Source organism: Crinia signifera, chromosome 12 (genome assembly GCF_055691185.1).
Source record: "Crinia signifera chromosome 12, ASM5569118v1, whole genome shotgun sequence".
Classification (NCBI taxonomy): Eukaryota; Metazoa; Chordata; class Amphibia; order Anura; family Myobatrachidae; genus Crinia; species Crinia signifera.
The window spans coordinates 5718753-5745052 of record NC_139228.1 but is presented as its reverse complement, the minus strand read 5'-3'; the positions used below and the strand labels follow the sequence as shown (position 1 = coordinate 5745052).

The 26300-nt window shown below is 51.9% G+C and overlaps 1 protein-coding gene across 3 annotated transcripts; it reads left to right on the top strand.

Annotated features, from left to right (window-relative positions):
- The first annotated feature begins 6608 nt into the window (after positions 1–6608).
- Positions 6609–14096, top strand: LOC146050362 (26S proteasome non-ATPase regulatory subunit 4). 3 transcript variants are annotated; one of them, XM_083167320.1, is made up of 10 exons: positions 6609–6779; positions 8094–8234; positions 8323–8437; positions 8648–8734; positions 8940–9008; positions 9086–9301; positions 9400–9508; positions 9589–9720; positions 10980–11047; positions 13821–14096. In XM_083167320.1, the coding sequence occupies exons 1-10, from the start codon at positions 6754–6756 to the stop codon at positions 13989–13991; spliced, it is 1134 nt and encodes a 377-aa protein (XP_083023446.1). In that variant the 5' UTR covers positions 6609–6753; the 3' UTR covers positions 13992–14096. The 3 variants fall into 3 exon arrangements, with proteins under 3 accessions (XP_083023446.1, XP_083023445.1, XP_083023447.1); XM_083167319.1 differs by having other exon boundaries at positions 6614–6779; positions 10977–11047; XM_083167321.1 differs by lacking the exon at positions 6609–6779 and adding an exon at positions 7852–8000 and having other exon boundaries at positions 10977–11047.
- Positions 14097–26300: the final 12204 nt, after the last annotated feature.

Below are 26300 nucleotides of genomic sequence, written 5' to 3'. Positions count from 1 at the left end.
TCCGTGACCAGGGTGGGCGTCTGCCATCCGGTGACGTTGGCTGCCCACTCACAGAAGCCAGGTAGTTGCCCCCAGTGGCATGGGGACGCCCAGGAAACACTGGCTGATCGCATGCCCGCCCCGCTGCGAGCACCTTGGAGACTATGCAAGTCTCCGAGGGTGCCCGGAGAGAAGACCTGCACATGGACATATATATGCTTGTATACACCACAATGCCTTGTGTACACAATACAAGATACATAAGGGAGCGTATTGTCCTGACAGAGCCAATGGGAAGTGTGCAATTCACAGCTTCCCTTACACAATGGATCCATCCAATGGGAATCCTCTCACATGTGGCAAAAGTAACCTGGGCCAATGGCTGGCACTAGCAGGCGCAACAATCAGCCAATAGGAGAAGGCTGGGTAGCACGGTTGGTGTCTGTTCCATCATTTCCTGTCTCCTGTGTAGCCCCATGTTGTGTGTGCCCATGCTGTCTGCAAGGAGCAGCTTGCTGTCCAACCCTGAATAGGGCCCTCAATGGTTCATTTCTAGGGGGTTAGATTAATGTTGGCCCTGTGCCACCTTTCCGCTCCGCTGCTGTCCAGCATAGGGCTGGTGGTAGTTACATCCGATACACCACCCTCTGCCTGTATGTAGTAGGGGGTCTACAGACTCTGCCCCTCACTGTCACTCAGTCTCACCTAGATTACTACCAGTCACTCATATGGGGCACTGGGACCCTCCTTACAAATAAAGACCTCAATATAAATGTATTTTCTCCTTCATCCACTAGGTGTCACTGGAGTAACACTGGGGAATAGAAGGCGACCACAGGGAGCATGGGCACTTTAAATATAAAATTAGTGTGGCCAACTCCTCCCCTTCTACTTCCCCTCTCAGGCAGTCAGCTATTTTGTTGCGGGCTCCAGCTTGTTACAAAATATTGGTACAGGAGGGAAATGTAATGTACGTAGCATTTCCTCCTTACCGTGGCAAAGTGGGACAATGGCCATGTGCAAGATCTCCCCTGCAACCCGCCACAGCCACGAATAGTGATATCCCTGTCATGGTGGTGAAGTAATGTCAGCTGTCACGTAGCCCACACATTTCTACAGGGTGGGTGGTTCAAGAGCAAATCAACCTATTTATGGTCAGTGTAACAGGCAAAACTGAAGCTGATGGCTTCCAATCACACACTATGTGGGGACAGAGAAGCGATTCCTCACATCACATACCGGACCTTAAGGATCACCTACAGTATAAACACAATTGACTTATATTTTTTCTGAATTTCTCAAGAAGAAACATTTTGCTTTATGGGTGCCTTGAAGATTTAGAGTGCCGAGATTCCAAAAAGCTTGGGAACCACTGGTCTAGGTTCAGCATGACTGCACGTAGTAAAGTCTAACTTCTGCAGCTCTTTGGAGTCCTGTAATTTTCACAGTAAGGGGCAGATTTATTAAGCTCGGTGAAGTGATAAACTGTCTGGTTTTTATCACCGGCCAATCAGCTCCTACCTGTCATGTTTCAAACCAAGCCTGTAGCTTCACAGTTAAGAGCTGATTGGCCGATGATAAAAACCAGACTGTTCATCACTTCACCGAGCTTAATAAATCTGCCCTTGAGCTCCGAATACCAGACAGAAATAAGGAACGTGAGTGGGTACAGATTGAAGTATAGGGGAGGGATATAGCAGGAGTACAGGATGGGGTATTGGGGGGTACAGGATGGGGTGTTGGGGGATATAGCAGGTTTACAGGATGGGGGGGTTAGAGCAGGGATACTGGAAGACGTATGGGGGGATTAGAGTAGGGATACAGGATGAGGTATTGGCGGATATAGCAGGTTTACAGGATGGGGGGGGTTAGAGCAGGGATACTGGATGGCGTATGGGGGAATACAGGATGAGGTATTGGGGGATATAGCAGGTTTACAGGATGGGGGGTTAGAGCAGGGATACTGGATGTCGTATGGGGGGATCAGAGCAAGGATACTGGATGACGTATGGGGGGATTAGAATAGGGATACTGGATGACGTATGGGGGGATCAGAGCAAGGATACTGGATGACGTATGGGGGGATTAGAATAGGGATACTGGATGACGTATGGGGGGATCAGAGCAAGGATACTGGATGACGTATGGGGGGATTAGAGTAGGTATACTGAATAACGTATGGGGGGATACAGGATGGGGTATTGGGGGATATAGCAGGTTTACAGGATGGGGGGTTAGAGCAGGGATACAGGATGACGTATGGGGGGCACAGGGTGAGGTAAAGAGATGTATCAGAGGTAAAGATGAGGGTGTTGAGTTGTATAGGGGAATACAAATGAAGTGAAGGGGGGATACAGCAGGAGTGTAGAAGGATGTAAGGGGGGGATACAGCAGGAGTATAGAAGGATGTAAGGGGGGGATACAGCAGGAGTATAGAAGGATGTAAGGGGGGGATACAGCAGAGGGACATGATGAGGGTGGGGGGAAAGGGATAATAGCATGTGTACAGAGGGATACAGATTGAGGGGGGTACAGGGTTAGGGTGGGGGGATATAATGTACAGGAAGTTACAGTAGGAGGGTGGGGGATATAACAGAGTTACAGGATGAGGAGGGGATATAGCAGGTATACAGGATGAGGGAATGTAGGGGGATACAGCAGGGGTACAGAAGAATACATGAAGGGTACAGGGTGGGGGATATAGCAGGTGTACAGAAGGAGGTATGGGGGAATACAGCAGTGGTACGGGGGGGGGGGGGGTATAGCAGGTTTACAGAGGGATATAGCCAGGGTACAGGGTTGGGGATATAGCAGGTGTGCAGAAGAATACATGAGGGGTACAGAGTGAGGGGATATAGCAGGTGTACAGAGTGATAAAGCAGGGGTACAGGGTGGGGGATATAGGAGGTGTACAGAAGGAGGTACTGTATGGGGGAATACAGCAGTGGTACAGGGTGGGGGATATAACAGGTGTGCAGAGGTGGGGGATATAGCAGGGGTACAGAGGGATACAGCAGGGGGGATATAGCAGGTGTACAGGTTGAGGGGTGATACAGCGGGTACAGGAAAAGGTATAGGGAGATATAGCAGAGGTGAAGATGAGGGTGTTGAGGGGTATACAAGGGTACAGATGAGGGAGTGGAGGGGGATACAGCAGGAGTACAGAAGGAGATATGGGAGGATATAGCAGGGGTACAGGGTGAGATTGGGGGGATACAGCAAGGGTACAGGATGAGGGATTGGAGGGGGGATACAGCAAGGGTACAGGATGAGGGTGGGATATAGCAGGGCTACAGGATGACGTTGGGGGATACAGCAGGGTACAGGATGAGGGTGGTGGGACACAGCAGGTTAACGGGATACAGCAGAGGTACAGGATTAGGGGGATACAGCAGGGGTACAGTATGAAGGTGAGGGGGATATAGCAGGTGTACAGGGTGAGGGAGTGGAGGGGATACAGAGCAGAAGTACAGGATGATGGTGGGAGGGCACAGCAGGGGTACAGGATGAGGGGGACACACAGCAGGGGTACAGGATGAAGGAGCATAGGGAGATACAGTGCAGAAGTACAGGATGAAGGTGGGTGGGACACAGCAGGGGTACAGGATGAGGGGAGGATACAGCAGGGGTACAGGATGTGGGTGGGGGGACAGCAGGGGTACAGGATGATGGAGGGGAGATACAGCAGGGGTACAGGATGAGAGGAGATACAGCAGGGGTACAGGATGAGGTTGGGGGATACAGCAGGGGTACAGGATGAGAGGGGATATAGCAGGGGTACAGGATGAGGGTGGGGGGATATAGCAGGTGTACAGGATGATGGAGTGGAGGGGAGATACAGCAGGGGTACAGGATGAGAGGAGATACAGCAGGGGTACAGGATGAGGGGGGCAGGGATACAGCAGGGGTATAGGATGAGGTTGGGGGATACAGCAGGGGTACAGGATGAAGGAGCAGAGTGGGATACAGAGCAGAAGTACAGGATGAGGGTGGGGGGGATACAGCAGGGGTACAGTATGAGGTTGGGGGATACAGCAGGGATACAGGATGTGGGTGGGGGGGATACAGCAGGGGTACAGGATGAGGGGGGGGATACAGCAGGGGTACAGGATGAGGGTGGGGGGATACAGCAGGGGTACAGTATGAAGTTGGGGGGATACAGCAGGGATACAGGATGTGGGTGGGGGGACAGCAGGGTTACAGGATGAGGAGGGGATACAGCAGAAGTACAGGTTGAGGGTGGGGGGGGGACACAGCAGGGTTACAGGATGAGGAGAGGATACAGGATGAGGGTGGGGAGACACAGCAGGGGTACAAGATGAGAGGGGATATAGCAGGGGTACAGGATGAGGGTGGGGGGATATAGCAGGTGTACAGGATGATGGAGTGGAGGGGAGATACAGCAGGGGTACAGGATGAGAGGAGATACAGCAGGGGTACAGGATGAGGGGGGCAGGGATACAGCAGGGGTATAGGATGAGGTTGGGGGATACAGCAGGGGTACAGGATGAAGGAGCAGAGTGGGATACAGAGCAGAAGTACAGGATGAGGGTGGGGGGGATACAGCAGGGGTACAGTATGAGGGGGGGATACAGCAGGGGTACAGTATGAGGTTGGGGGGATACAGCAGGGATACAGGATGTGGGTGGGGGGGACAGCAGGGTTACAGGATGAGGAGGGGATACAGCAGAAGTACAGGTTGAGGGTGGGGGGGACACAGCAGGGTTACAGGATGAGGGTGGGGGGATACAGGAGGGGTACAAGATGAGGGGGGAATACAGCAAAGTTATAGGATGAGGGGGGGACACAGCAGGGGTACAGTATGAGGGTGGGGGGATATAGCAGGTGTACAGGATAAGGGAGTGGAGGGGAGATACAGCAGGGGTATAGGATGAGGTTGGAGGAATACAGCAGGGGTACAGGATGATGGAGTGAAGGGGGATACAGTACAGAAGTACAGGATGAGGGTGGGGGGACACAGGAGAGGTACAAGATGAGGGGGGGACACAGCAGGGGTACAGTATGAGGGTGGGGGGGATATAGCAGGTGTACAGGATGAGGGATTGGAGGGGAGATACAGCAGGGGTATAGGATGAGGTTGGAGGGATGCAGCAGGGGTACAGGATGAAGGAGTGGAGGGGGATACAGTGCAGAAGTACAGGATATGGGTGGGGGGACACAGGAGAGGTACAAGATGAGGGGGGACACAGCAGGGGTACAGTATGAGGGTGGGGGGATATAGCAGGTGTACAGGATGAGGGAGTGGAGGGGAGATACAGCAGGGGTATAGGATGAGGTTGGAGGGATGCAGCAGGGGTACAGGATGAAAGAGTGGAGGGGGATACAGTGCAGAAGTACAGGATGAGGGTGGGGGGACACAGGAGAGGTACAAGATTAGGGGGGACACAGCAGGGGTACAGTATGAGGGTGGGGGGATATAGCAGGTGTACAGGATGAGGGAGTGGATGGGAGATACAGCAGGGGCATAGGATGAGTTTGGAGGGATGCAGCAGGGGTACAGGATGAGGGAGGGGGTACATAGCAGGCATAAAGTATAGGGGTATATGATATAGCATCAGGTGCATAGTACATGAATTGGGTCATTCTGGTCTGTTTGGCCCATTGCAATGGGGATCGATGTTCATGGCCTGTGCATAATTACTTCTATGCCAGGGTTGCCGACTTTAATATTCTCCTCTCTGGGAGAAGCCCGGAGAGGAGAGTTTCAGCAGCTGCTCGGGGTAGGGGGGGGGGGGGGAAGCGTGATGTCGCTAAGCCCCGCCCCAATGATGTTAAACAGGGGAATTTGCTATCTCCGTGGAGGGGGCAGGGCTAAAATGACACAATTTTGCCATTTTAGCTCTGCCCCCTCCTCTGAGACCCGCGGATTTAAATGCTGCGATCGGGGGCACAGCGGGGGTCCCCCCTGAATACGGGAGGGTTGCCCAATTTTTGGGAGACTCCCAGCCATTCCGGGAGGGTAGCCTGTTCTATGCGTGTGCAGGCCTTCACTGCAGGCACCCTCGAGGACTTGCATGGTCTCCACATCGCTCACAGCAAAAACGCTGGGTGCGACCAGGAAAACACTAGGCATCCACTTCCGGACAGGGACGTCCACCTGGCTTCCAGGGGCGGGAGGCTGACGTCACCGGATGTAAGCTGCCCGCCATGTTATCAGAGCAGGGCGCCACTGATTTAGGTCACCAGAGACTGACTTAGATTTGCGAGCGCTACAGAAATGTTGGGCCAGCACACAAACCTACGCAGTGCTGCGGGGACATTCGGGGACGGGTGGACTAACCAGAATCAGGGCCGAAGTGCGGGTACTACAGGGATGGGGTGTAGCTGGGTATATAGTAGAGACTAGATCACTCGCCACAGATTTATATTCCTCCTCCAGGTATAGGTAGACCCAGGGCACGATGGGAAAATTGTCAAAACTGAAGGGGATCTAGACACTACCCTGGGTATATAGCTGGATACATGGTGAGAAGGGGTGCAGCCAGTGTCACACTGGGGCATGCAGGGGCCCATGGACCGTCGGCTAACCAATAGTGCATGGTCTGGGGGTGAGGGGCACAGGTCACATGATATGGGGGCACTACAAGGTGGAGCAGTCCCTCTCAGTAGCACAGCTGCTGAGTCAGGAGACTTTGGACTACTCTTCCCGGCATGCCATGTGCGGAGAAGCGGAAGTGGCGCTGATTGGCTGGCGGGAGGACCAGTGAGAGCGCTCGGTGCTGCGGGGTGCAGGAAGAGTGACAATACAGCAAGATGGTGCTGGAGAGTACTATGGTCTGGTGAGAACCGGGGGCAGCGCCGGGGACCTGGATCCCGGGGAGGGTGGGACACCGAAGCGGGGACATACTGCGCGGCGGCCGCGGGGATCCGGACACTCCGGGGAGGGAGAGAGAGGAAGCCCCCGACCCAAATCCCTGAGTCATCCCCGGCCGGGGCAGGGGCCCAGACCCCGGGCAGCAGGAAGGAGGGCGCGGGCTCCGGTAGAGTGGTGTCCCCTGACACCCCCTGCCCCCCTTACACCTCCTACTCCCTACACCTCTTACTCCATGCCATCCCCTACTCCCTGCCACCCCCTGCCCCCCTTACACCCCTTACTCCCTGACACTCCCTGCCACCCCCTGCCCCCCTTACACACCCTGCCCCCCTGACACACCCTACTCCCTGCCACCCCCTGCCCCCCTTACACCCCCTACTCCCTGCCCCTCTTACACCCCTTACTCCCTGACACCCCTTACTCCCTGCCCCCCTTACACCCCCTACTCCCTGCCCCCCTTACACCCCTGCCACCCCCTACTCCCTGACACCCCCTGCCCCCTTACACCCCCTACTCCCTGCCCCTCTTACACCCCTTACTCCCTGACACTCCCCGCCCCCCCTGACACCCCCTACTCCCTGCCCCGCCCCCCCTGACACCCCCTACTCCCTGCCCCCCCCCTGACACCCCCTACTCCCTGACACCCCCTACACCCCTCTGACACCCCTACTCCCCTCTGACAACCCCTACTCCCTGCCCCCCCCCCTGACACTCCCTGCGCCCCTCTGACAACCCCTACTGCCTGCCCTCATGACACCCGCTACTACCTGCACCCCTCTGACAACCCCTACTGCCTGCCCTCATGACACCCCCTACTCCCTGCACCCCTCTGACACAACCTACTCCCTGCACCCCTCTGACACCCCCTACTCCCTGCACCCCTCTGACACCCCCTACTCCCTGCACCCCTCTGACACCCCCTACTCCCTGACACCCCCTACTCCCTGCACCCCTCTGACACGCCCTACTCCCTGCACCCCTCTGACACCCCCCTACTCCCTGCCCCCCGACATCCCTTGCCCCCTGACACCTCCCTCTCCCTGCCCTACTGACAACCCTGACTCCCTGTCCCCTACTCCTTGACGCCCCCTACTCCCTGTCCCACCTACTCCACTTCCTGACTCCCTGCTCCCTTGACTCCACCACTCCCTGACCCCTAGCCCTCCCCCACAGCTTGGAGGGAGAGGTAAGCGCTTGCGATGGGGCATATTTTAGTACTAGTAAGCAGCAGCTGCCATTGCCGCCTGTTTCTCCTTCTCACCCTTTGCCCGTCTTACAGTGTGGACAACAGCGAGTACATGAGAAATGGCGACTTCCTACCCACCCGGCTCCAGGCCCAGCAGGACGCCGTAAACATTGTCTGTCACTCCAAGACCCGCAGCAACCCGGAGAACAATGTGGGGCTCATCACGTTAGCCAAGTAGGTGTGGGCCATGCAGGCAGGGCCCCTCGGCTTCTCCTGTATGTGTCACTGTAACAGATGTGTATCTCCCCGTCCTCTCTTCCAGTAACTGTGAGGTTCTCACCACGCTCACACCAGACACCGGCAGAATCCTCTCCAAACTCCACTCTGTACAGCCCATCGGCAAGATCAGCTTCTGCACAGGGATCCGCATAGCACACGTACGTCAGGGGCGGTGTGATGGGAGAAGCGGGTACTAGGGAGCACTGTCTGTCATATGTCATTTCCACTAGAACAGGTCCAGACTTGTGGCAAATGGACCTGTGCTGTTATATACTGATTATGTGGTCATAGCGTTCTCAGGGGATGATGGGACTTGTAGTACGTGATGTCCGTTCCCCTGTCTGACCCGCTTCTGTTCTGTTATCCAGCTGGCTTTGAAACATCGCCAGGGTAAGAATCACAAGATGAGGATCATCGCCTTTGTGGGGAGCCCAGTAGAGGACAATGAGAAAGATGTAAGTTCCCCTCGTGCTGCCATACCCAGCCCTCCTCTCCGACACTGGCCCTGACATCTGGGGCACCAGCCTTCCCCTGAGTCGCTGTGGTGTGATTGTGTGACCCGTGGCTTTGTGACAGGGTGTGTTGTGCCCTATACCCCCACCTTAAATGACTGGGCGCACGTGTGTTTGGTGCCCTCACATTCTCTCCGTTTTCCTGCAGTTGGTGAAAATGGCAAAGCGGCTAAAGAAGGAGAAGGTCAGCGTGGACATCATAAACTTTGGGGAGGAGGTGCGTATGTCTCCGGCCATTTCCCCGCACCTGTGGGAACCCGCTAACACTGCTGACCTCTGCTCCGCTTCTTTTAGGAATCCAACACGGAGAAGCTGACTGCGTTCATCAACACGCTGAACGGCAAGGACGGAACGGGGTCACATCTAGTCACTGTACCCCCGGGTCCTAGCTTGGCAGATGCCCTCATCAGCTCACCCATCCTGGCTGGAGAAGGAGGAGCTATGCTTGGTTTGGGGGCCAGTGACTTTGAGTTTGGGGTTGATCCCAGTGCGGATCCAGAGCTGGCCTTGGTGAGTGTGTAGCTGCAGGGGGCAGTGATGCCCATCCAGCAACTCTTACCCTGTGACTACGGTTCTCTTTACGCTACATGTTGTGTGTTTGGTGACAGGCTCTACGTGTGTCTATGGAGGAACAGAGACAGCGACAGGAAGAGGAGGCTAGAAGGGCGGCAGCAGCCTCTGCAGCTGAGGCCGGCATAACCTCCACCGCCGGAGATGGTGAGAGAATGGGGGTAACACATGGACTATCTGGTGTAATGGGGGGGAGCCCTGCTCAGGTGTTGTCTCTCTCTCCTTAGATTCAGATGAGGCTCTGCTGAAGATGACTATTGGGCAGCAGGGAGGAGGCCGCAGCGGACTTCCAGACTTCAGCAGCATGACGGAGGATGAGCAGATCGCGTACGCCATGCAGATGTCACTACAGGGAGCTGGTACGTTCACAGGAGCATCTTCCGTGATCTTTTGGGGAAGGTGCTGTGTGTAGTTGTTATGTGATATAGCGTGGAGGGTGCTGTGCGTATGGTATGGATGTGATCTAGCGGGGAGGGCGTTGTGCGCGTGGTATGGATGTGATCTAGCGGGGAGGGTGCTGTGCGCGTGGTATGCACATGATCTAGCGGGGAGGGCGCTGTGCGCCTGGTATGGATGTGATCTAGCGGGGAGGGTGCTGTGCGTATGGTATGGATGTGATCTAGCGGGGAGGGTGCTGTGCGCGTGGTATGTACGTGATCTAGCGGGGAGGGTGCTGTGTGCGTGGTATGCACGTGATCTAGCAGGGAGGGTGCTGTGCGCGTGGTATGCACGTGATCTAGCAGGGAGGGTGCTGTGCGCGTGGTATGCGTGTGATCTAGCGGGGAGGGTGCTGTGCGCGTGGTATGTACGTGATCTAGCGGGGAGGGTGCTGTGCGCGTGGTATGTACGTGATCTAGCGGGGAGGGTGCTGTGCGCGTGGTATGTACGTGATCTAGCGGGGAGGGTGCTGTGCGCGTGGTATGTACGTGATCTAGCGGGGAGGGTGCTGTGCGCGTGGTGTGTACGTGATCTTGCGGGGAGAGTGCTGTGCGCGTGGTATGTACGTGATCTAGCGGGGAGGGTGCTGTGCGCGTGGTATGTACGTGATCTAGCGGGGAGGGTGCTGTGCGCGTGGTATGTACGTGATCTAGCGGGGAGGGTGCTGTGCGCGTGGTATGTATGTGATCTAGCGGGGAGGGCGCTTTGCGCGTGGTATGTACGTGATCTAGCGGGGAGGGTGCTGTGCGCGTGGTATGTATGTGATCTAGCGGGGAGGGTGCTGTGCGCGTGGTATGTATGTGATCTAGCGGGGAGGTTGCTGTGCGCGTGGTATGTATGTGATCTAGCGGGGAGGGCGCTGTGCGCGTGGTATGGATGTGATCTAGCGGGGAGGGCGCTGTGCATAGACGTTATATAGCAGGGAGGGTGCTGTGTTGATGTGATCCAGCGGGGAGTGTGCTGCGCTTTATAAATACAGTGGGCAGGGTGCTGCGTTCGGACGTGATCCAGCAGGGACGGTGCTGCTCGCTTGTTGTGGATGTGATCCAGGGCGGAGGTTGCTGCGCACATGGTGTGGGCGGAATCTGTGCATATGTGACGTTGCTGTTTGGAGATTTGGGGGTGTGGTACGTACCTTGTGACTCCCCATACTAACATTATTACGCTCTCTCACCAGCAGAGTTTGGCCCGGCCGAGCAGAGTGATTTGGACAATAGCTCCATGATGGAAATACCAGAACTTGCCAAGGTAACTGTCCCACTGCCCACCTCTCCATAATAAACAGAGTTCTCCTAATCCAGGGGTCCTCTTCCCACCTTTGAATCTGAGAGGCCAATTTTCCTCTCCCCCTGCTATATACCGATAGTGATATAACAACAGAGTCTTTTGTATATACCGGTAATCGTATAACACCAGAGTCTCCTGTATGGGAATAATCCCAGAGTCCCGTCCATATATACCGATAGTGATATAACAGCAGAGTTTCCTGTATGACTGTTCTGTAATAACCCCAGAGTCCCGTCCTCCCCTCCCCCTGCTATATACGGGTAATGGTATAACACCAGAGTCTCCTGTGTAACTGTACGGGAATATACCCAGAGTCCCGTCCTCCCCTCCCCCTGCTGTATACGGGTAATGGTATAACACCAGAGTCTCCTGTATGGGAATAATCCCAGAGTCCCGTCCATATATACCGATAGTGATATAACAGCAGAGTTTCCTGTATGACTGTTCTTTAATAACCCCAGAGTCCCGTCCTCCCCTCCCCCTGCTATATACGGGTAATGGTATAACACCAGAGTCTCCTGAGTGACTGTTCTGTAATAACCCCAGAGTCCCGTCCTCCCCTCCCCCTGCTATATACGGGTAATGGTATAACACCAGAGTCTCCTGTGTAACTGTACGGGAATATATCCAGAGTCCCGTCCTCCCCTCCCCCTGCTATATACCGGTAATGGTATTACACCAGAGTCTCCTGTGTGACTGTTCTGTAATAACCACAGAGTCCCCTCCCCCTGCTATATACCGGTAATGGTATAACACCAGAGTCTCCTGTGTGCAGTGGCGTAACTATAGCGCGACAGTGTGGGCGCCAGGGGGACTGCGGGCGCTATTGTTACGCCCCCAGCTCCACCCTTCTTGTGGGTGCAGGGGGTTCCATGCGGGTGTACCTGCGGCGCTGTCTAGAAGCCACGGTGAGAAGGTTCCCTGCGTCGCTGTGTAGTAAGTTGGTGCCGGGTTCCTGCAGTGTCTTGCAAATAACAAGTCTGACTCTAGCGCTATCCGCCGGGCGGCGGCGCGGGAAGCGCTTCTGATTTTGAAAACACTGGAGAAACTCACTGATTGGCTGAGATTTAGCCAATCAGTGTGCGGCCAGTGTTCTCAAAATCAGAAGCGTTTCCCACGCCGCCGCCCGGCGGATAGCGCTAGAGTCAGACTTGTTATTTGCAAGACACTGCAGGAACCCGGCACCAACTTACTACACAGCGACGCAGGGAACCTTCTCACTGTGGCTTCTAGACAGCGCCGCAGGTACATCCGCGCTGCACGGTCCCCCCTGCCCGCTCCCCAGGGGGGGTGTTTTAACTGGGGGGGGAAGGGGGCGCAATTTTTTTCCCGGCGTGGGGTGCGCAATATTTATTGTTCCGCCACTGCCTGTGAGACTGTACGGGAATAACCCCAGAGTCCTGTCCTCCCCTCACCTCCCCCTGGTATGTAATGGTATAACACCAGAGTCTCCTGTATGACTGTATGGGAATAACCCCAGAGTCCCGTCCTCCCCTCCCCCTGGTATGTAATGGTATAACACCAGAGTCTCCTGTATGACTATATAGGAATAACCCCAGAGTCCTGTCCTCCCCTCCCCCTGGTATGTAATGGTATAACACCAGAGTCTCCTGTATGACTTTATGGGAATAACCCCAGAGTCCTGTCCTCCCCTCCCCCTGGTATGTAATGGTATAACACCAGAGTCTCCTGTATGACTTTATGGGAATAACCCCAGAGTCCCGTCCTCCCCTCACCTCCCCCTGGTATGTAATGGTATAACACCAGAGTCTCCTGTATGACTGTATGGGAATAACCCCAGAGTCCCGTCCTCCCCTCCCCCTGGTATGTAATGGTATAACACCAGGGTCTCCTGTATGACTGTATGGGAATAACCCCAGAGTCCCGTCCTCCCCTCCCCCTGGTATGTAATGGTATAACACCAGAGTCTCCTGTATGACTGTATGGGAATAACCCCAGAGTCCCGTCCTCCCCTCCCCCTGGTATGTAATGGTATAACACCAGAGTCTCCTGTATGACTGTGTGGGAATAACCCCAGAGTCCCGTCCTCCCCTCCCCCTGGTATGTAATGGTATAACACCAGAGTCTTCTGTATGACTATATGGGAATAACCCCAGAGTCCCGTCCTCCCCTCCCCCTGGTATGTATTGGTATAACACCAGAGTCTCCTGTATGACTATATGGGAATAACCCCAGAGTCCCGTCCTCCCCTCCCCCTGGTATGTAATGGTATAACACCAGAGTCTCCTGTATGACTATATGGGAATAACCCCAGAGTCCCGTCCTCCCCTCCCCCTGGTATGTATTGGTATAACACCAGAGTCTCCTGTATGACTATATGGGAATAACCCCAGAGTCCCGTCCTCCCCTCCTCCTGTATGTATTGGTATAACACCAGAGTCTCCTGTATGACTGTGTGGGAATAACCCCAGAGTCCCGTCCTCCCCTCCCCCTGGTATGTAATGGTATAACACCAGAGTCTCCTGTATGACTGTGTGGGAATAACCCCAGAGTCCCGTCCTCCCCTCCCCCTGGTATGTAATGGTATAACACCAGAGTCTCCTGTATGACTATATGGGAATAACCCCAGAGTCCCATCCTCCCCTCCTCCTGGTATGTAATGGTATAACACCAGAGTCTCCTGTATGACTATATGGGAATAACCCCAGAGTCCCGTCCTCCCCTCCCCCGGTATTTAGAGACAGCAAGTCTCACAGATCTCTCCTCTCTCCAGGAGGAAGATGACTATGACGTTATGCAGGACCCCGAGTTCCTACAGAGCGTCCTGGAGAATTTACCTGGCGTAGACCCCAACAATGAAGCCATACGCAACGCTATGGGGTCTCTGGCCTCCCAAGCCTCAAAGGACAACAAGAAGGACAAAAAGGATGAGGACAAGAAATAACATTGGGCCCTGGGGCCACACTACTCGTTATCACTATATATGGGGGGATCTGGGGTGATGCTGTTTGTTTCTAGTTATTAATAAACTCACTGCGCTTGTGAATGACCCCAGCCCCGCACTGGATCTCTGATTGGGTGGTGGGAAAGGCAAGGTCCTAGGGATGGGTTCACAGGTCAGATGGGGGTTACTGGTTCATAGGTCATATACTGCACTGGATCTGTGATTAGGTGGTGGCCAGAACAGTTCACAGGTGTCATGAAAGGGTTCATAGGTCAGGTGGGGTTACTGGTTCATAGGTCATATGCAGTGCTGGATCATTGTATTATGTGTCTGCAGCGGCCGAGTGACCTGTTATAACGTTCTATACAGACGTGATGCTGGGATTTATCTGGTGATTCCTAGGGCCGGTCATGTATGTTACACAGCCCTGCGGCCATGTAGCTTTGCAGCATTGCACTGTGTATGGGCACCACCACCTTCATTGCATCATTATGCTGCAAAGCTACATGGCCGCAGGGCTGTGTAACATACATGACCGGCCCTAGGAATCACCAGATAAATCCCAGCATCACGACCAGAGATTACGATGATCGCACTCATTGCACAGTACACAAATGTATGTGCTGCACATAATGGGTGCGATCATCGTAATCTCTGGTCTCAGACCGGGTACCAAGGAGTTAACTTCCTGTGTGCAGGGGAAAGGCCCCTCCTCCCCAGACCCCCGAGGAAAGGGCACATGTTTAGCCCTGATTAACTAGATTTTTAACGCAGTGCTGGCAAGAGCTACTTCTGAGCTGCTCTGCCTGTGTCTGCTGGCGGGGTCCCTGTTCCACGAGTCCAGCTGCCCCAGCACCTCCCAGGCTCCGGGGGAGGCCACCTGCAGCACAGTGAGGTAAGCAAACACCCGCGGTGGTTGGGGCCAGCGCTGCTTGGTCCTGGCAGTGGGGATCAGTGTATCCTGAGCTGCCGCTAGACCAAGAAGGGATGGTCGCTTGCGGGAAGCAGGTCCCGGGGGAGGCTACAGACGTGGGGGACTGTAGCTCCGCCCCCACAACCCTGCATATGGATTCCTTCATGGGCTTCCTACCCTTCCTCTCAACTCCCCTCCCATGCTCAGTGGCCATTTATAACCCATGTGCTGGGTTGTGCGGAGCTGTCATGCCAGCTACTGCCAGAGAGTATTCTTTCACAAGAGACTTACTACTGCCCCATACCAGCATTGTCCTAGTGGGCGGGATGTATTAAAATACATCGCCGCCCTTCGCGCCCCCCCCCCCCGCCGCGATGCCGCCGCATATGTACTAACATATGCGGCTGGCATCGCGATGCGGTGACGGAGGCCCCCCGCGATACCTGTACTGTGGTCTGCGGGGGGTCTCCGTCACCTCCCAGCCGGCTTCTGCAGCATCCACGCCGGGGACAGCTAAGCAAGCTGTCCCCGGCGCTTCCTCCTCCCCCTGCAGCCGGAAGGACGTCCGGCTGCGTTGCTAGGGGGAGGAAGGGCTTACCTTCCGGGGTCCAGGAGGACCTGCAAGAAGGTAAGCCCAAGGGAGGGGGGAAAGGGGGGGTCGGCGAGGCGGCGGGATGCGGCGACGCGGCGAAAAGAAGCCCATAGGCTTCTATAGGGTATCGCCACCCAAAGGTGGCGATACCCTGCCCTGCGAAACCGCTGCGAACGGGTTTTAGTACATAGGAAAATGCGGTAAAACGGGGGTTTTACCGCATTTTCCCTTTAGTACATCTCGCCCAGTGTCAGGTTACATGTCCCCCTACCTCACCTCATGGTGTTTGGTATCTGGGATCAGTGTTATATAGAGAGGGACAGAGGAAGGTTACTACTGCCCCATACCAGCACTGTCCTAGTGTCAGGTTACATGTCCCCTACCTCACCTCATGGTGTTTGGTATCTGGGATCAGTGTTATATAGAGAGGGACAGAGGAAGGTTACTACTGCCCCATACCAGCACTGTCCTAGTGTCAGGTTACATGTCCCCTACCTCACCTCATGGTGTTTGGTAGCTGTGATCAGTGTGACATAGGAAGGTTACTACTGCCCCATACCAGCACTGTCCTAGTGTCAGGTTACATGTCCCCTACCTCACCTCATGGTGTTTGGTAGCTGTGATCAGTGAGACATAGGAAGGTTACTACTGCCCCATACCAGCACTGTCCTAGTGTCAGGTTACATGTCCCCTACCTCACCTCATGGTGTTTGGTAGCTGTGATCAGTGAGACATAGGAAGGTTACTACTGCCCCATACCAGCACTGTCCTAGTGTCAGGTTACATGTCCCCTACCTCACCTCATGGTGTTTGGTAGCTGTGATCAGTGTGACATAGGAAGGTTACTACTGCCCCATACCAGCACTGTCCTAGTGTCAGGTTACATGTCCCCTACCTCACCTCATGGTGTTTGGTAGCTGTGATCAGTGAGACATAGGAAGGTTACTACTGCCCCATACCAGCACTGTCCTAGTGTCAGGTTACATGTCCCCTACCTCACCTCATGGTGTTTGGTAGCTGTGATCAGTGAGACATAGGAAGGTTACTACTGCCCCATACCAGCACTGTCCTAGTGTCAGGTTACATGTCCCCTACCTCACCTCATGGTGTTTGGTAGCTGTGATCAGTGTGACATAGGAAGGGTACTACTGCCCCATACCAGCATTTTTTTATATTTTTTAAGGGGGGGGAGAGAAAAATTTCTAGCTGCGCCATTGGTCACAGCGCAGTACCTGAACTATTTACCTGTGTATAGACATCAGTTTCAGTGTCATTTGCACCACTACTCACTGACTTAAGTGAGTGTGTCTCTGCGTGCATGCACCATTGGTTCCTCCTGTACAAAAGGTACAAAGATGTCTTCACAGGGACCCCCCAAGACCTCCCAAAAGAGCAAGGGTGCTCCAGGACTGCACACTTATGCTTGTACTGAGTGCATTCACTTCCTACACGTACTACACAGGGCTGTGTGATCGCTGCTCTGCGGCGCCACCATTTCTCACCGCTGCAGAGGATTCTGGTTCTGCTGAGGCCATGTGTGAACTGGCTTCTCAGTTTGCTGCGTCTAGAGCGCCCCCTGTTGTTGCGTCACATCCAAACCACGCGTCTATCGCTTCTTTGGTTGCTCCAGTCATCCAATCTGGACAAAGGTCGACCCTTCCTGATCCTGGATTGGGTCATCGTGACAACCGACGCCGGTCTCAGGGGTTGGGGTGTTCTGTAGTTGAGATCTCTTCTGTGGCTGGAGACCCCGACCCACATTTACAAAATGGCACACCTTGGCACTGACAGGGTTTAATCCCTGTGCTGCGGCGCCATCTTTACACGAAAGTGGGCACTTGACATGGTTAAAATGTGTTTTAAGCATTTGTATATATATTGCTGTAGTGCCTGTGTATGGGAAGCCTGCTGGGCACAAGGCACAAAGTATATGTATTTATGTAATGTATGTTCAGCACTGAGCTGGGACTGCACCATATATATTCAATGTATATATAAGTATTGAGGAATGCATTCTAAAAGTAACATGCACCTTGTAAATGACTGGAGGAAGGAATCCCTGTGATGAGGAGATGAGATGCTAATTGTCATTTCCTAAGCAGGCCGGGTGCACTGATCAACAGAAGAACCTGGTCCTGTGGACAAGGTGTCGGTAACAGAGATGTTGTGTTTCTTTATGTAAACGTGTCCAGGAGATAATTAAATGATCTCCACCTGTCCTGGAAGTTAGATATTCTAAGGAAGTTGGATTCATCCTTGTGGTACGTAATCATGATTTAGTTATGCACTGGAAGTAAGATGGTCTGATTGATGTGCACACCCCTAAGGTATATGGGGGAGGCCCTGATTGGGTGGAATTCTCTGTGGATTTTGGATAAAAAGCCACAAGGTTTACCTGTAAAGTTGTACATCTACCTGGATCTGAATGCTGTGCCACCTAGAGATACATAGGAGAGGGTCCTTTTAAGGACTTCTATTTGAGCAATAAAACATCTTTTGCCTCAAGACGACCATTTTCATCTTGCGACCAACAGGATTACTGCATTAATCCCATTCTCTGGCTGTACTGGGTAAAGGATACAGCATCCCCCCCGCTCTGCCAGCTACCGAAGCAGAGGTCTGGTTCGTGACCAGTGGGGAACCAACCGATGGCAGCAGCATGTCGACGCATGCACCCTAGCAGGTCGTACTCAGGTGCCAGTTTGGTAGGTCACTGGGTGAATTGCCCACTCGTAAATAATAGTTTGGTGTTCCCTTATTTATAGGTATTACCTTGCGATAGAGTAGAAAGTGATAAAGTTACTGAAAATGCCTATCTCTGTGGGCCTGCGTCTATTGTATTTGTGCAATGCAGTGCAAAGTGAAGTTTGATGTATTGTACTGCACAAGTGTGCTGCGCCTGTTCTCCTGGACCTCTCACTTCCACTGGCCGAAACACTGTTGTGGCCACTTCCTCTGAGACCATACCTTCTCAATCAAGGTCCGTGTCCTCATCCCATTCTCCTGTGTCTAGCTTTGACGGCCTGGTGTTGAACGGTCAGTCCTAAAGACTTGGGGATTGGTCATACACACTATGGTTTCGGCGAGTAAACCTTCCCCCCTGCGAATATACCATCATGTGTGACACACACATTTTATTTGGCCTTCTACAGTTCTGTTTGGAGCCCGGTCTTCATCCGGCCTTCTTGACAGTTCAGTTCCTCTCTGTGTGCTTCCAAATACCAATGACCCGGTTTTCCGCAGTTCACACTTTCTTTGCAATAACTTCTGCACCTGCAGCCCCCCTTTGTAACCCCTGTTTATCATTGGGACTTGACGTTGGTTCTCAAGGTGTTGTCTAAGGTTCTGTTTGAGCCTTTTGATGACATCATTGCTCTATGTTGGCTGACATGGAAAACTTTTTTCTGTTGACTATTCCTTCTGCATGCTGCATTGTCGTACAGAGTTCCTTATTTGGTTTTTCATCCGGACCACGCTGTTCTGAGTTCCCGTCTCCCAGCACACTGATAGCTAAGGCGGCCAGTGCCCCCACCTTAATTATATGTATGTATATATATATATATATAGTGTGATTTCACCAAAGGCAAAAAAGAGATCCGCACACCTGTTCATTTAAGTTTTTAAAAATGTATTATTAAAAAAATCAAGATAAGTGGAAAAAACAACAACACATGGCAACATATGGGCAAAAAAAGTTGAAACATGGGTCCAGGTATAACTTATCTAGTGTAGCTCAACCATGGAGACCTGCGACCAGCCAAATAGCCCCGATACCCGACAGCCTGTTTCGGTGGGTGCTCCACCTCCCTCAAGGGTATACTGCTAACTGACCAAATTGTGCCTTAAATAGAGCAAAGGGTGCCGCCAAAATCACCTGAATCAAACTCACCTGTCTCGTGTAGCACTGCCATGCATGTGTATCGTGGATGCTGGTGCGCCTGGAACGCAATTGACCCGCATCCCTGTTAACGGTTCCGGCATATGAACTACTGAGGTGGACGTCAGAGTGCCTGGAACGCAAGTGACCCGCATCACTGCTTCCGGTTCCGTTCCTATAATGGCACACTGGATATGATCAACATGGTCTAATACTTATGATACATACTTAGTGTGCTGTAGGTGTCTCCTTTTTTACCTGTGGTGGTTCTGCCGCCTTACTTCTGTTTTTTCAAAACCGGAAGTGCTAATTCTGCCGTTTTTCATATCCCCAAAAATTATTCTGGCAGCTAAACATGTAATGAGGGGTTCCCCCGCTCCCCCAAGGTAAGGCAGGCATCTATCTTTTATCACGGAGTATTAAGACCTGTCACTTCCAGACTCGATCTCACTTCCGGCCGCCGCGTCCTGCTATTCCACATGGCTCGCGGATTACGCCCGACGATGGGGTTAGTTTCGGTGTCTTGTGCTGGTGGCTTCCGGTAGAGGCTATTTGTGTGTACACATGGCCTGGACGTCGATGGTCGTACTTCCGGTCTATTTGATCTCACTGGACACTCCTCCTTCAGATCACTTGATGGTCATCAGTCAATATTCGAATTTAAATACTTTTATTCTCAGTTATTTTCTCGCGGGGTGTAGGGGATACACTTTATGGTATATTTTTATTATTTATGCATGGATGTGTCCTTAGTTTTACCTGAAAATAAAGTTTTTAATGTAAGTAGGGGCTATGAATGATTTAAATAATTCAAAAAAAAATCTACAGTTTGTCTAGATAAAGTATATAGAGGTAAATTATTTTAGAATTAGGAACAAGGATAAAATTAGGAATAAAATCAAACAAAAATTGATAAAATGGTGGTTTTTACAAGAATTTGTCAGGTCTTAGAGATTCCTTTCTGCAACCCCTAGTCATCCATCCTATACGAAAGACACAGGAGACATTTTAAGATGACTAAAAGATTAACTATGGAACAGATCCAAGGGACAGGAGACGTCACATACTGTACTTATATACATATATTTCCCATGAGGATGGCCTACGGGCCACCAGCTTCTTCTACAAAAAATCAGAATACTCAGAAGCAAGAAAATATTTCCTACTTGAATCCATCGCCTTCATACTCAATAATAATTTCTTCTACTTTGAGAGGAAATACTACCTACAACTGAGGGCAACAGCAATGGGGACAAAATTTGCCGCAAACTATGCAAACCTATTTATGGCCCGATGGAAGGAGGAGTCCATTTATTGGAGCAAGGCTTGGGGTACAAGTTTAGTCCAGTGGAGACGCTACATCGATGATGTTCTACTAATCTGGGAAGGGGAAAATCGGAGTTAGAAGAACTCACAAACTTCCTCAATAAAAATCCACACAATATCCATTTCAGATTCGACTACAGCTGTGTAAGTGTAAACTTTTTGTATCTGACCATTTACATTGCATCCCATTTGTTCGAATAGTGGTATTTTCAGTTTAAATCCCGGCGGTCGGGATCCCGGCGTTCGGAAGCACGACCGCCGAAATCCCGACACTTTCTCCCTCCGTGGGTGTCCACGACACCCCTGGAGGGAGAATAAATGAGTGTGCCGAGCGTAGTGAGACACTGGGCCCGCTGCGTGGCGAGCGCAGCGAGCCCGCAAGGGGGGGCAATCCACGCCCCCCCTTGTCGGGATTTCGGCGGTCGGGATTCCGGCGTTGGGATTTTGAATGCCGGAAACCCGACCGCCGGGATTTTATACTGAATCCGTATAAACACTTACAATAAACCTACAGACGTGAATACCTTTATACCATTAGACAGTCAGCACCATCATGCGTGGTTGAAAGGAATACCTTGTGTTGAAACTTACACTGTTGTATTATAATTTACAGCATAATTGTACTCTTTTACAAACCACTTCTCTCGCCCCTGATGAAGTCATTCCGGTGCCGAAACGCATTGGGCTCGCTATACTGTTTGGAAATCTAAAATTACTGCAAATTATTCATCAATTCTATTACATTTTTTTTATTAAATATCATTATTTTAGCAATTTTTTAGTATTTGCTGTTAGCGCACTCTGAAAATCTCTCTTTCCCTGCCGCTATTTTCATGACAGATATATTTATTTATTAACAGTTTCTTATATAGCGCACACAGATTCCGCAGCGCTTTACAGAGCATAGTTATAATCAAAAACACATAACACATAACAAATTACAGTACAAGACAGTTTAGGACAAGTACATGGTTAATATGGATAGTTGCACCAGGGGACAGGACACTGAAGCAATTATCAGGGTGGCAGAGGTTTATATATTCTAAGAAAGGCACATAAGGAGAGAGGGCCCTGCTCATGAGAGCTTACATTCTAAAAGGGGAGGGTTAGACAGACTGGGGTGACACAGAAGGGAAAGGTTAGGTTGAGAGATTGTCAGGTTTTAAGCAGGAGGGTGGGAAGATGACAGCTTAGTCTTTAATATTTTAAGTCTAAAAAAGCGCTGGGTCATCCAGGAGTAGACAGCAGAGAGACAGTTGGAGATATGAGTGTGGATAGAGGGAGAGAGATCAGGAGAGGAGAGGTAGATTTTAGTATTATCAGCATAGATGTGATAGAGGAAGTTAAGTGAGCAAATAAGCTCACCCAGAGAGGACGTATAGAGATAGAGAAGAAGAGGTCCAAGAATAAAATGTTGGGGGACACATTATCAATGGAAGAGCAGGAGAGGTGAAGGCAATAGAGGTACAGCTGGGCATTTTCAAAACAGACAGTGATATGCAAGCAGAAAGTGTGATATTCAAAGTTTTAGCAGTTAATGTTGCACTTATGTTGATTGTAGTTTCCTTCAGTTTCTGTCCAGTGTAAGTCCAGGCTAAGTCTAGGCGACAGTGTGCGGTTGTATATTCTTACTTAGAATCTTCCTACTTTGAATTCTGACTAATTTCTAAAGCCAGATTTCTATAGTCAGCCTCCAATACTCTAATAAGTAGGTCTGTAAAAGCTGTTTCTAACTTCAGTAATTAAGACCGCACCCAATGCCCCTCTCCCACTAAAGAAAGAAAGTGAGCAATACAACTGAGATAATCAAATGGTGAGATGTTACAGACTATGTCCAAGTCACTAGTCAATTTTAAGTCACTATCTAATTTTAAACATAAATTTGTACATTTACCTAGAAAATGCAGTATACTAATCACAGTGATGCTAGTTCATATATTGACTGGTTCATCATGGAGGGTACCAGAGCATAATATTTACAGCGTTTAAAGTGCCGGGATCAAGCGTCTATATACTTTTCACTGGAGTAATTGATAGCAATTGAGGAAATCTGATTGCTATATCTCAAATAACCTTATGCTCTCTGTGTGTCGGCCATTGCACTGAGGTGAATTGATAACAATGAGACCTATCACCATGTTACTATAAGCTCTTCCATAGCCCAGTGGTTATATCGGCAGGTAACCTGTGCTGTGAGGATATGGAGACCAGGGTTCAAATCCCATGGTAGGTTATAAAGGTTTTTTTATTTAAAGGATTTTGTAAGGTTCATCAAAATTCGGCTGCGTATCTTGCCCTGTACCTACCCTCTCTACTGGCAATGATGGCGGTGCCCTGGCACACTTCTCTAGCTACACACCTAACTATTGGGATTCACCATAGAGCTGTCAGGGAAGGGGCTGTGCTTGTGGTCCGACATTTACGTCATCCTCCCAGAAGCACAGCGATTGTCCATCATCCAGCGGGATCATTATCCGGGTGCTAAAGCAGGTCTGGCCCACCTGTGACTCTTCAGCCGCTGCGAAACCACAAGTCCCAGCATGCTGAGACTTGTGGTTACACAGCAGCTGGAGAGCCACAGGCAGGCCAGGCCTGTACTAGAGGGATTCGAACCGGGGGACTCACCATCATTGCCAGTAACGAGAGCAGATACTTTACCACTGGGCTACGCAGCCGACTGATACTCAGGTCTTCGTTTCTAAATGTTATTGTCTAGGCCGGTGTAAAATCCACAGAACTAAATAGTAACATACACGGGATTCGAACCGGGGGACTCTCCATCATTGCCAGTAACGAGAGCAGATACTTAACCACTGGGCTACGCAGCCGACTGACACTCAAGTCTTCGTTTCTAAATGTTATTGTCTAGACCGGTGTAAAATCCACAGAACTAAATAGTGACCCACATGGGAATCAAACCAGGGGACTCACCATCATTACCAGTAACGAGAGCAGATACTTAACCACTGGGCTACACAGCCGACTGATACTCAAGTCTTCGTTTCTAAATGTTATTGTCTAGGCCGGTGTAAAATCCACAGAACTAAATAGTGACCCACATGGGAATCAAACCGGGGGACTCACCATCATTACCAGTAACAAGAGCAGATACTTAACCACTGAGCTACGCAGCCGACTGATACTCAAGTCTTAGTTTCTAAATGTTATTGTCTAGGCCTGTGTAAAATCCACAGAACTAAATAGTGACCCACATGGGAATCAAACCGGGGACTCACCATCATTGTCAGTAACGAGAGCAGGTACCTTACCACTGGGCTACGCAGCCGACTGATAGTCAAGTCCTCGTTTCTAAATGTTATTGTCTAGGTCGGTGTAAAATCCGCAGAAGTAAATAGTGACCAACATGGGATTCAAACCGGGGGCCTCACCATCATCAACAGTACATACAGCAGACACTAACCACTGGGCTACGCAGCCGACTGTGCCAATGTGTTTGTTCCATAATGATATCATGGAGCCAAGTGCAAAATCCACAGAACTAAATCGTAACCTTCATGGGACTCGAACCGGGAGACTCACCATCATTGCCAGTAACGGGAGCAGATACTTTACCACTGGGCTACGCAGCCGACTGATGCAGACGTGTTTATTTCTTAATGATATCATTGAGCCAAAATCCAAAGAATTAAACAGCAATCCAAATGGGATTCAGACTGGGGGACTCACAAAAAAGCAATAGTACAAACAGCAGATACCCAACCACTGGGCTACGCAGCCAAATGTCACTACAGTGTCCATTTCTTAATGATATCATGGACACAAATGCAAAATCCACATAGGATTTTAACCAGGGGACTCGCCATCATTGGCAGTAACCAGGGCAAACATTCAACCACTGAAATACTGGTATTGGCACCTTGGTGTTAGTTTCTTAATGATGTCATGGAGACAAATGCAAAACCCACAGCATTAAATAGTGATCTACATAAGATTTGAACCAGCGGACTCACCAGCACTGCCAGTATAGGGAACAGATACTAACCAGTGGCAGTTTTTACCTATGGACTGCAGGGCTGCAGGGCTACAGCCCACCCAGGTAAAACTCACCACTGTGAGACTGCACTGGCTTCACTGTGACTGGCTCTGACTTCCTATTGGAAGCTTGACCTGCCAGTCATACAAGGCAGTCCCATTTGGACATGTTCCCTCCCTCCGTGTGGGCTGCTGCAGGATGATGCTGCACATGCCCTGACCCAGGACTCTGAATGTTTATGGGCTGCTCCCGAAGCAGCCCACAGAGGCTGGGGCCAGCACATGCGCAGTACCGATGAAGCGCCGGAAACCAACAGCAGAGACCAGCAGCATCGGTGGCAGTGGAGGGGGGGCATCACGGCAGCCCCCCTCATCCATAGAGGTAAGAGCCACCGCTGATACTAACCATTGCGCAACGCACCCAATAATAAACAAGTTATAAGCATGCTGAGACATGTAGTTACACAACAGCTGCAGAGGTTGGCCAGGCGTGTGTGAGAGTGAAAATTCTGCAAGATGGTGCTGGAGAGTACTATGGTCTGAGGAGAGCCGGGGTCATCACTGGGGACCGGGATGCTGGGGAGAGGAACACACTGATGCTGGCATATACTGCACAGGAGGCGTGGACACTCCGGAGGGTGAGAGAGAGACAGGGAGCCCCTGACCCAAATCCCTGAGTCATCACCAGCAGGGGCAGCAGGGAGCAGGGCGTGGGCTCCGGGAGAGTGGTGTCCCCTGAATCCCCCGCTCCCTGCCCCCTGACACCCTACCCACCTAACACTCCCGCTCCCTGCCCCAGTGACACCCCCTCTCCACTCCCTGCCCCCTGACACCCTATCCACCTAACACTCCCGCTCCCTGCCCCAGTGACACCCCCTCTCCACTCCCTGCCCCCTGACACCCTATCCACCTAACACTCCCGCTCCCTGCCCCAGTGACACCCCCTCTCCACTCCCTGCCCCCTGACACCCTACCCACCTAACACTCCCGCTCCCTGCCCTAGTGACACCCCCTCTCCACTCCCTTCCCCCTGACACCCCCACTCCCGACCCCCAAATCCCGATACCCCTACTCCCTGCCCCCCTAACACCCGCAACTCTCTTCCCCCTGACACGCCCATTCCCTGCCCTCTAACACCCCCTACTCCCTGCCCCCCCTGACACCCTTATTCCCTGTTCCCAAACTCCTGACACCCCCACTCTCAGCCCGTAAACTCCTGACACCCCCACTCTCAGCCCCTAAACTCCTGACACCCCCACTCTCAGCCCCTAAACTCCTGACACCCCCCACTCACTGCCCTGCTGCACCCCCCACTTACTGCCACTCAGGCACGCCCCACTCACTGTCCCTCTGGAACCCCCACTCCTGCCCCTGTACCCTCTCCTCTCACCCCCTCTCCTTGTCCCCCAGCCCATCCCCTGTTTGTAAGTACAGGAGCCTGTTTACTATTTGATTGTTCCCTTTTTCTGCTTGGGCCTACTGCAGAAAGGGAGAGTCGCTAATCTGGGGACAATACCCGGAAAGTACAACCCAATATAAGCAATTTGGGGCACATTTTAGTACTAGTAAGCAGCAGCTGCCATTGCCGCCTGTTTCTCCTTCTCATCC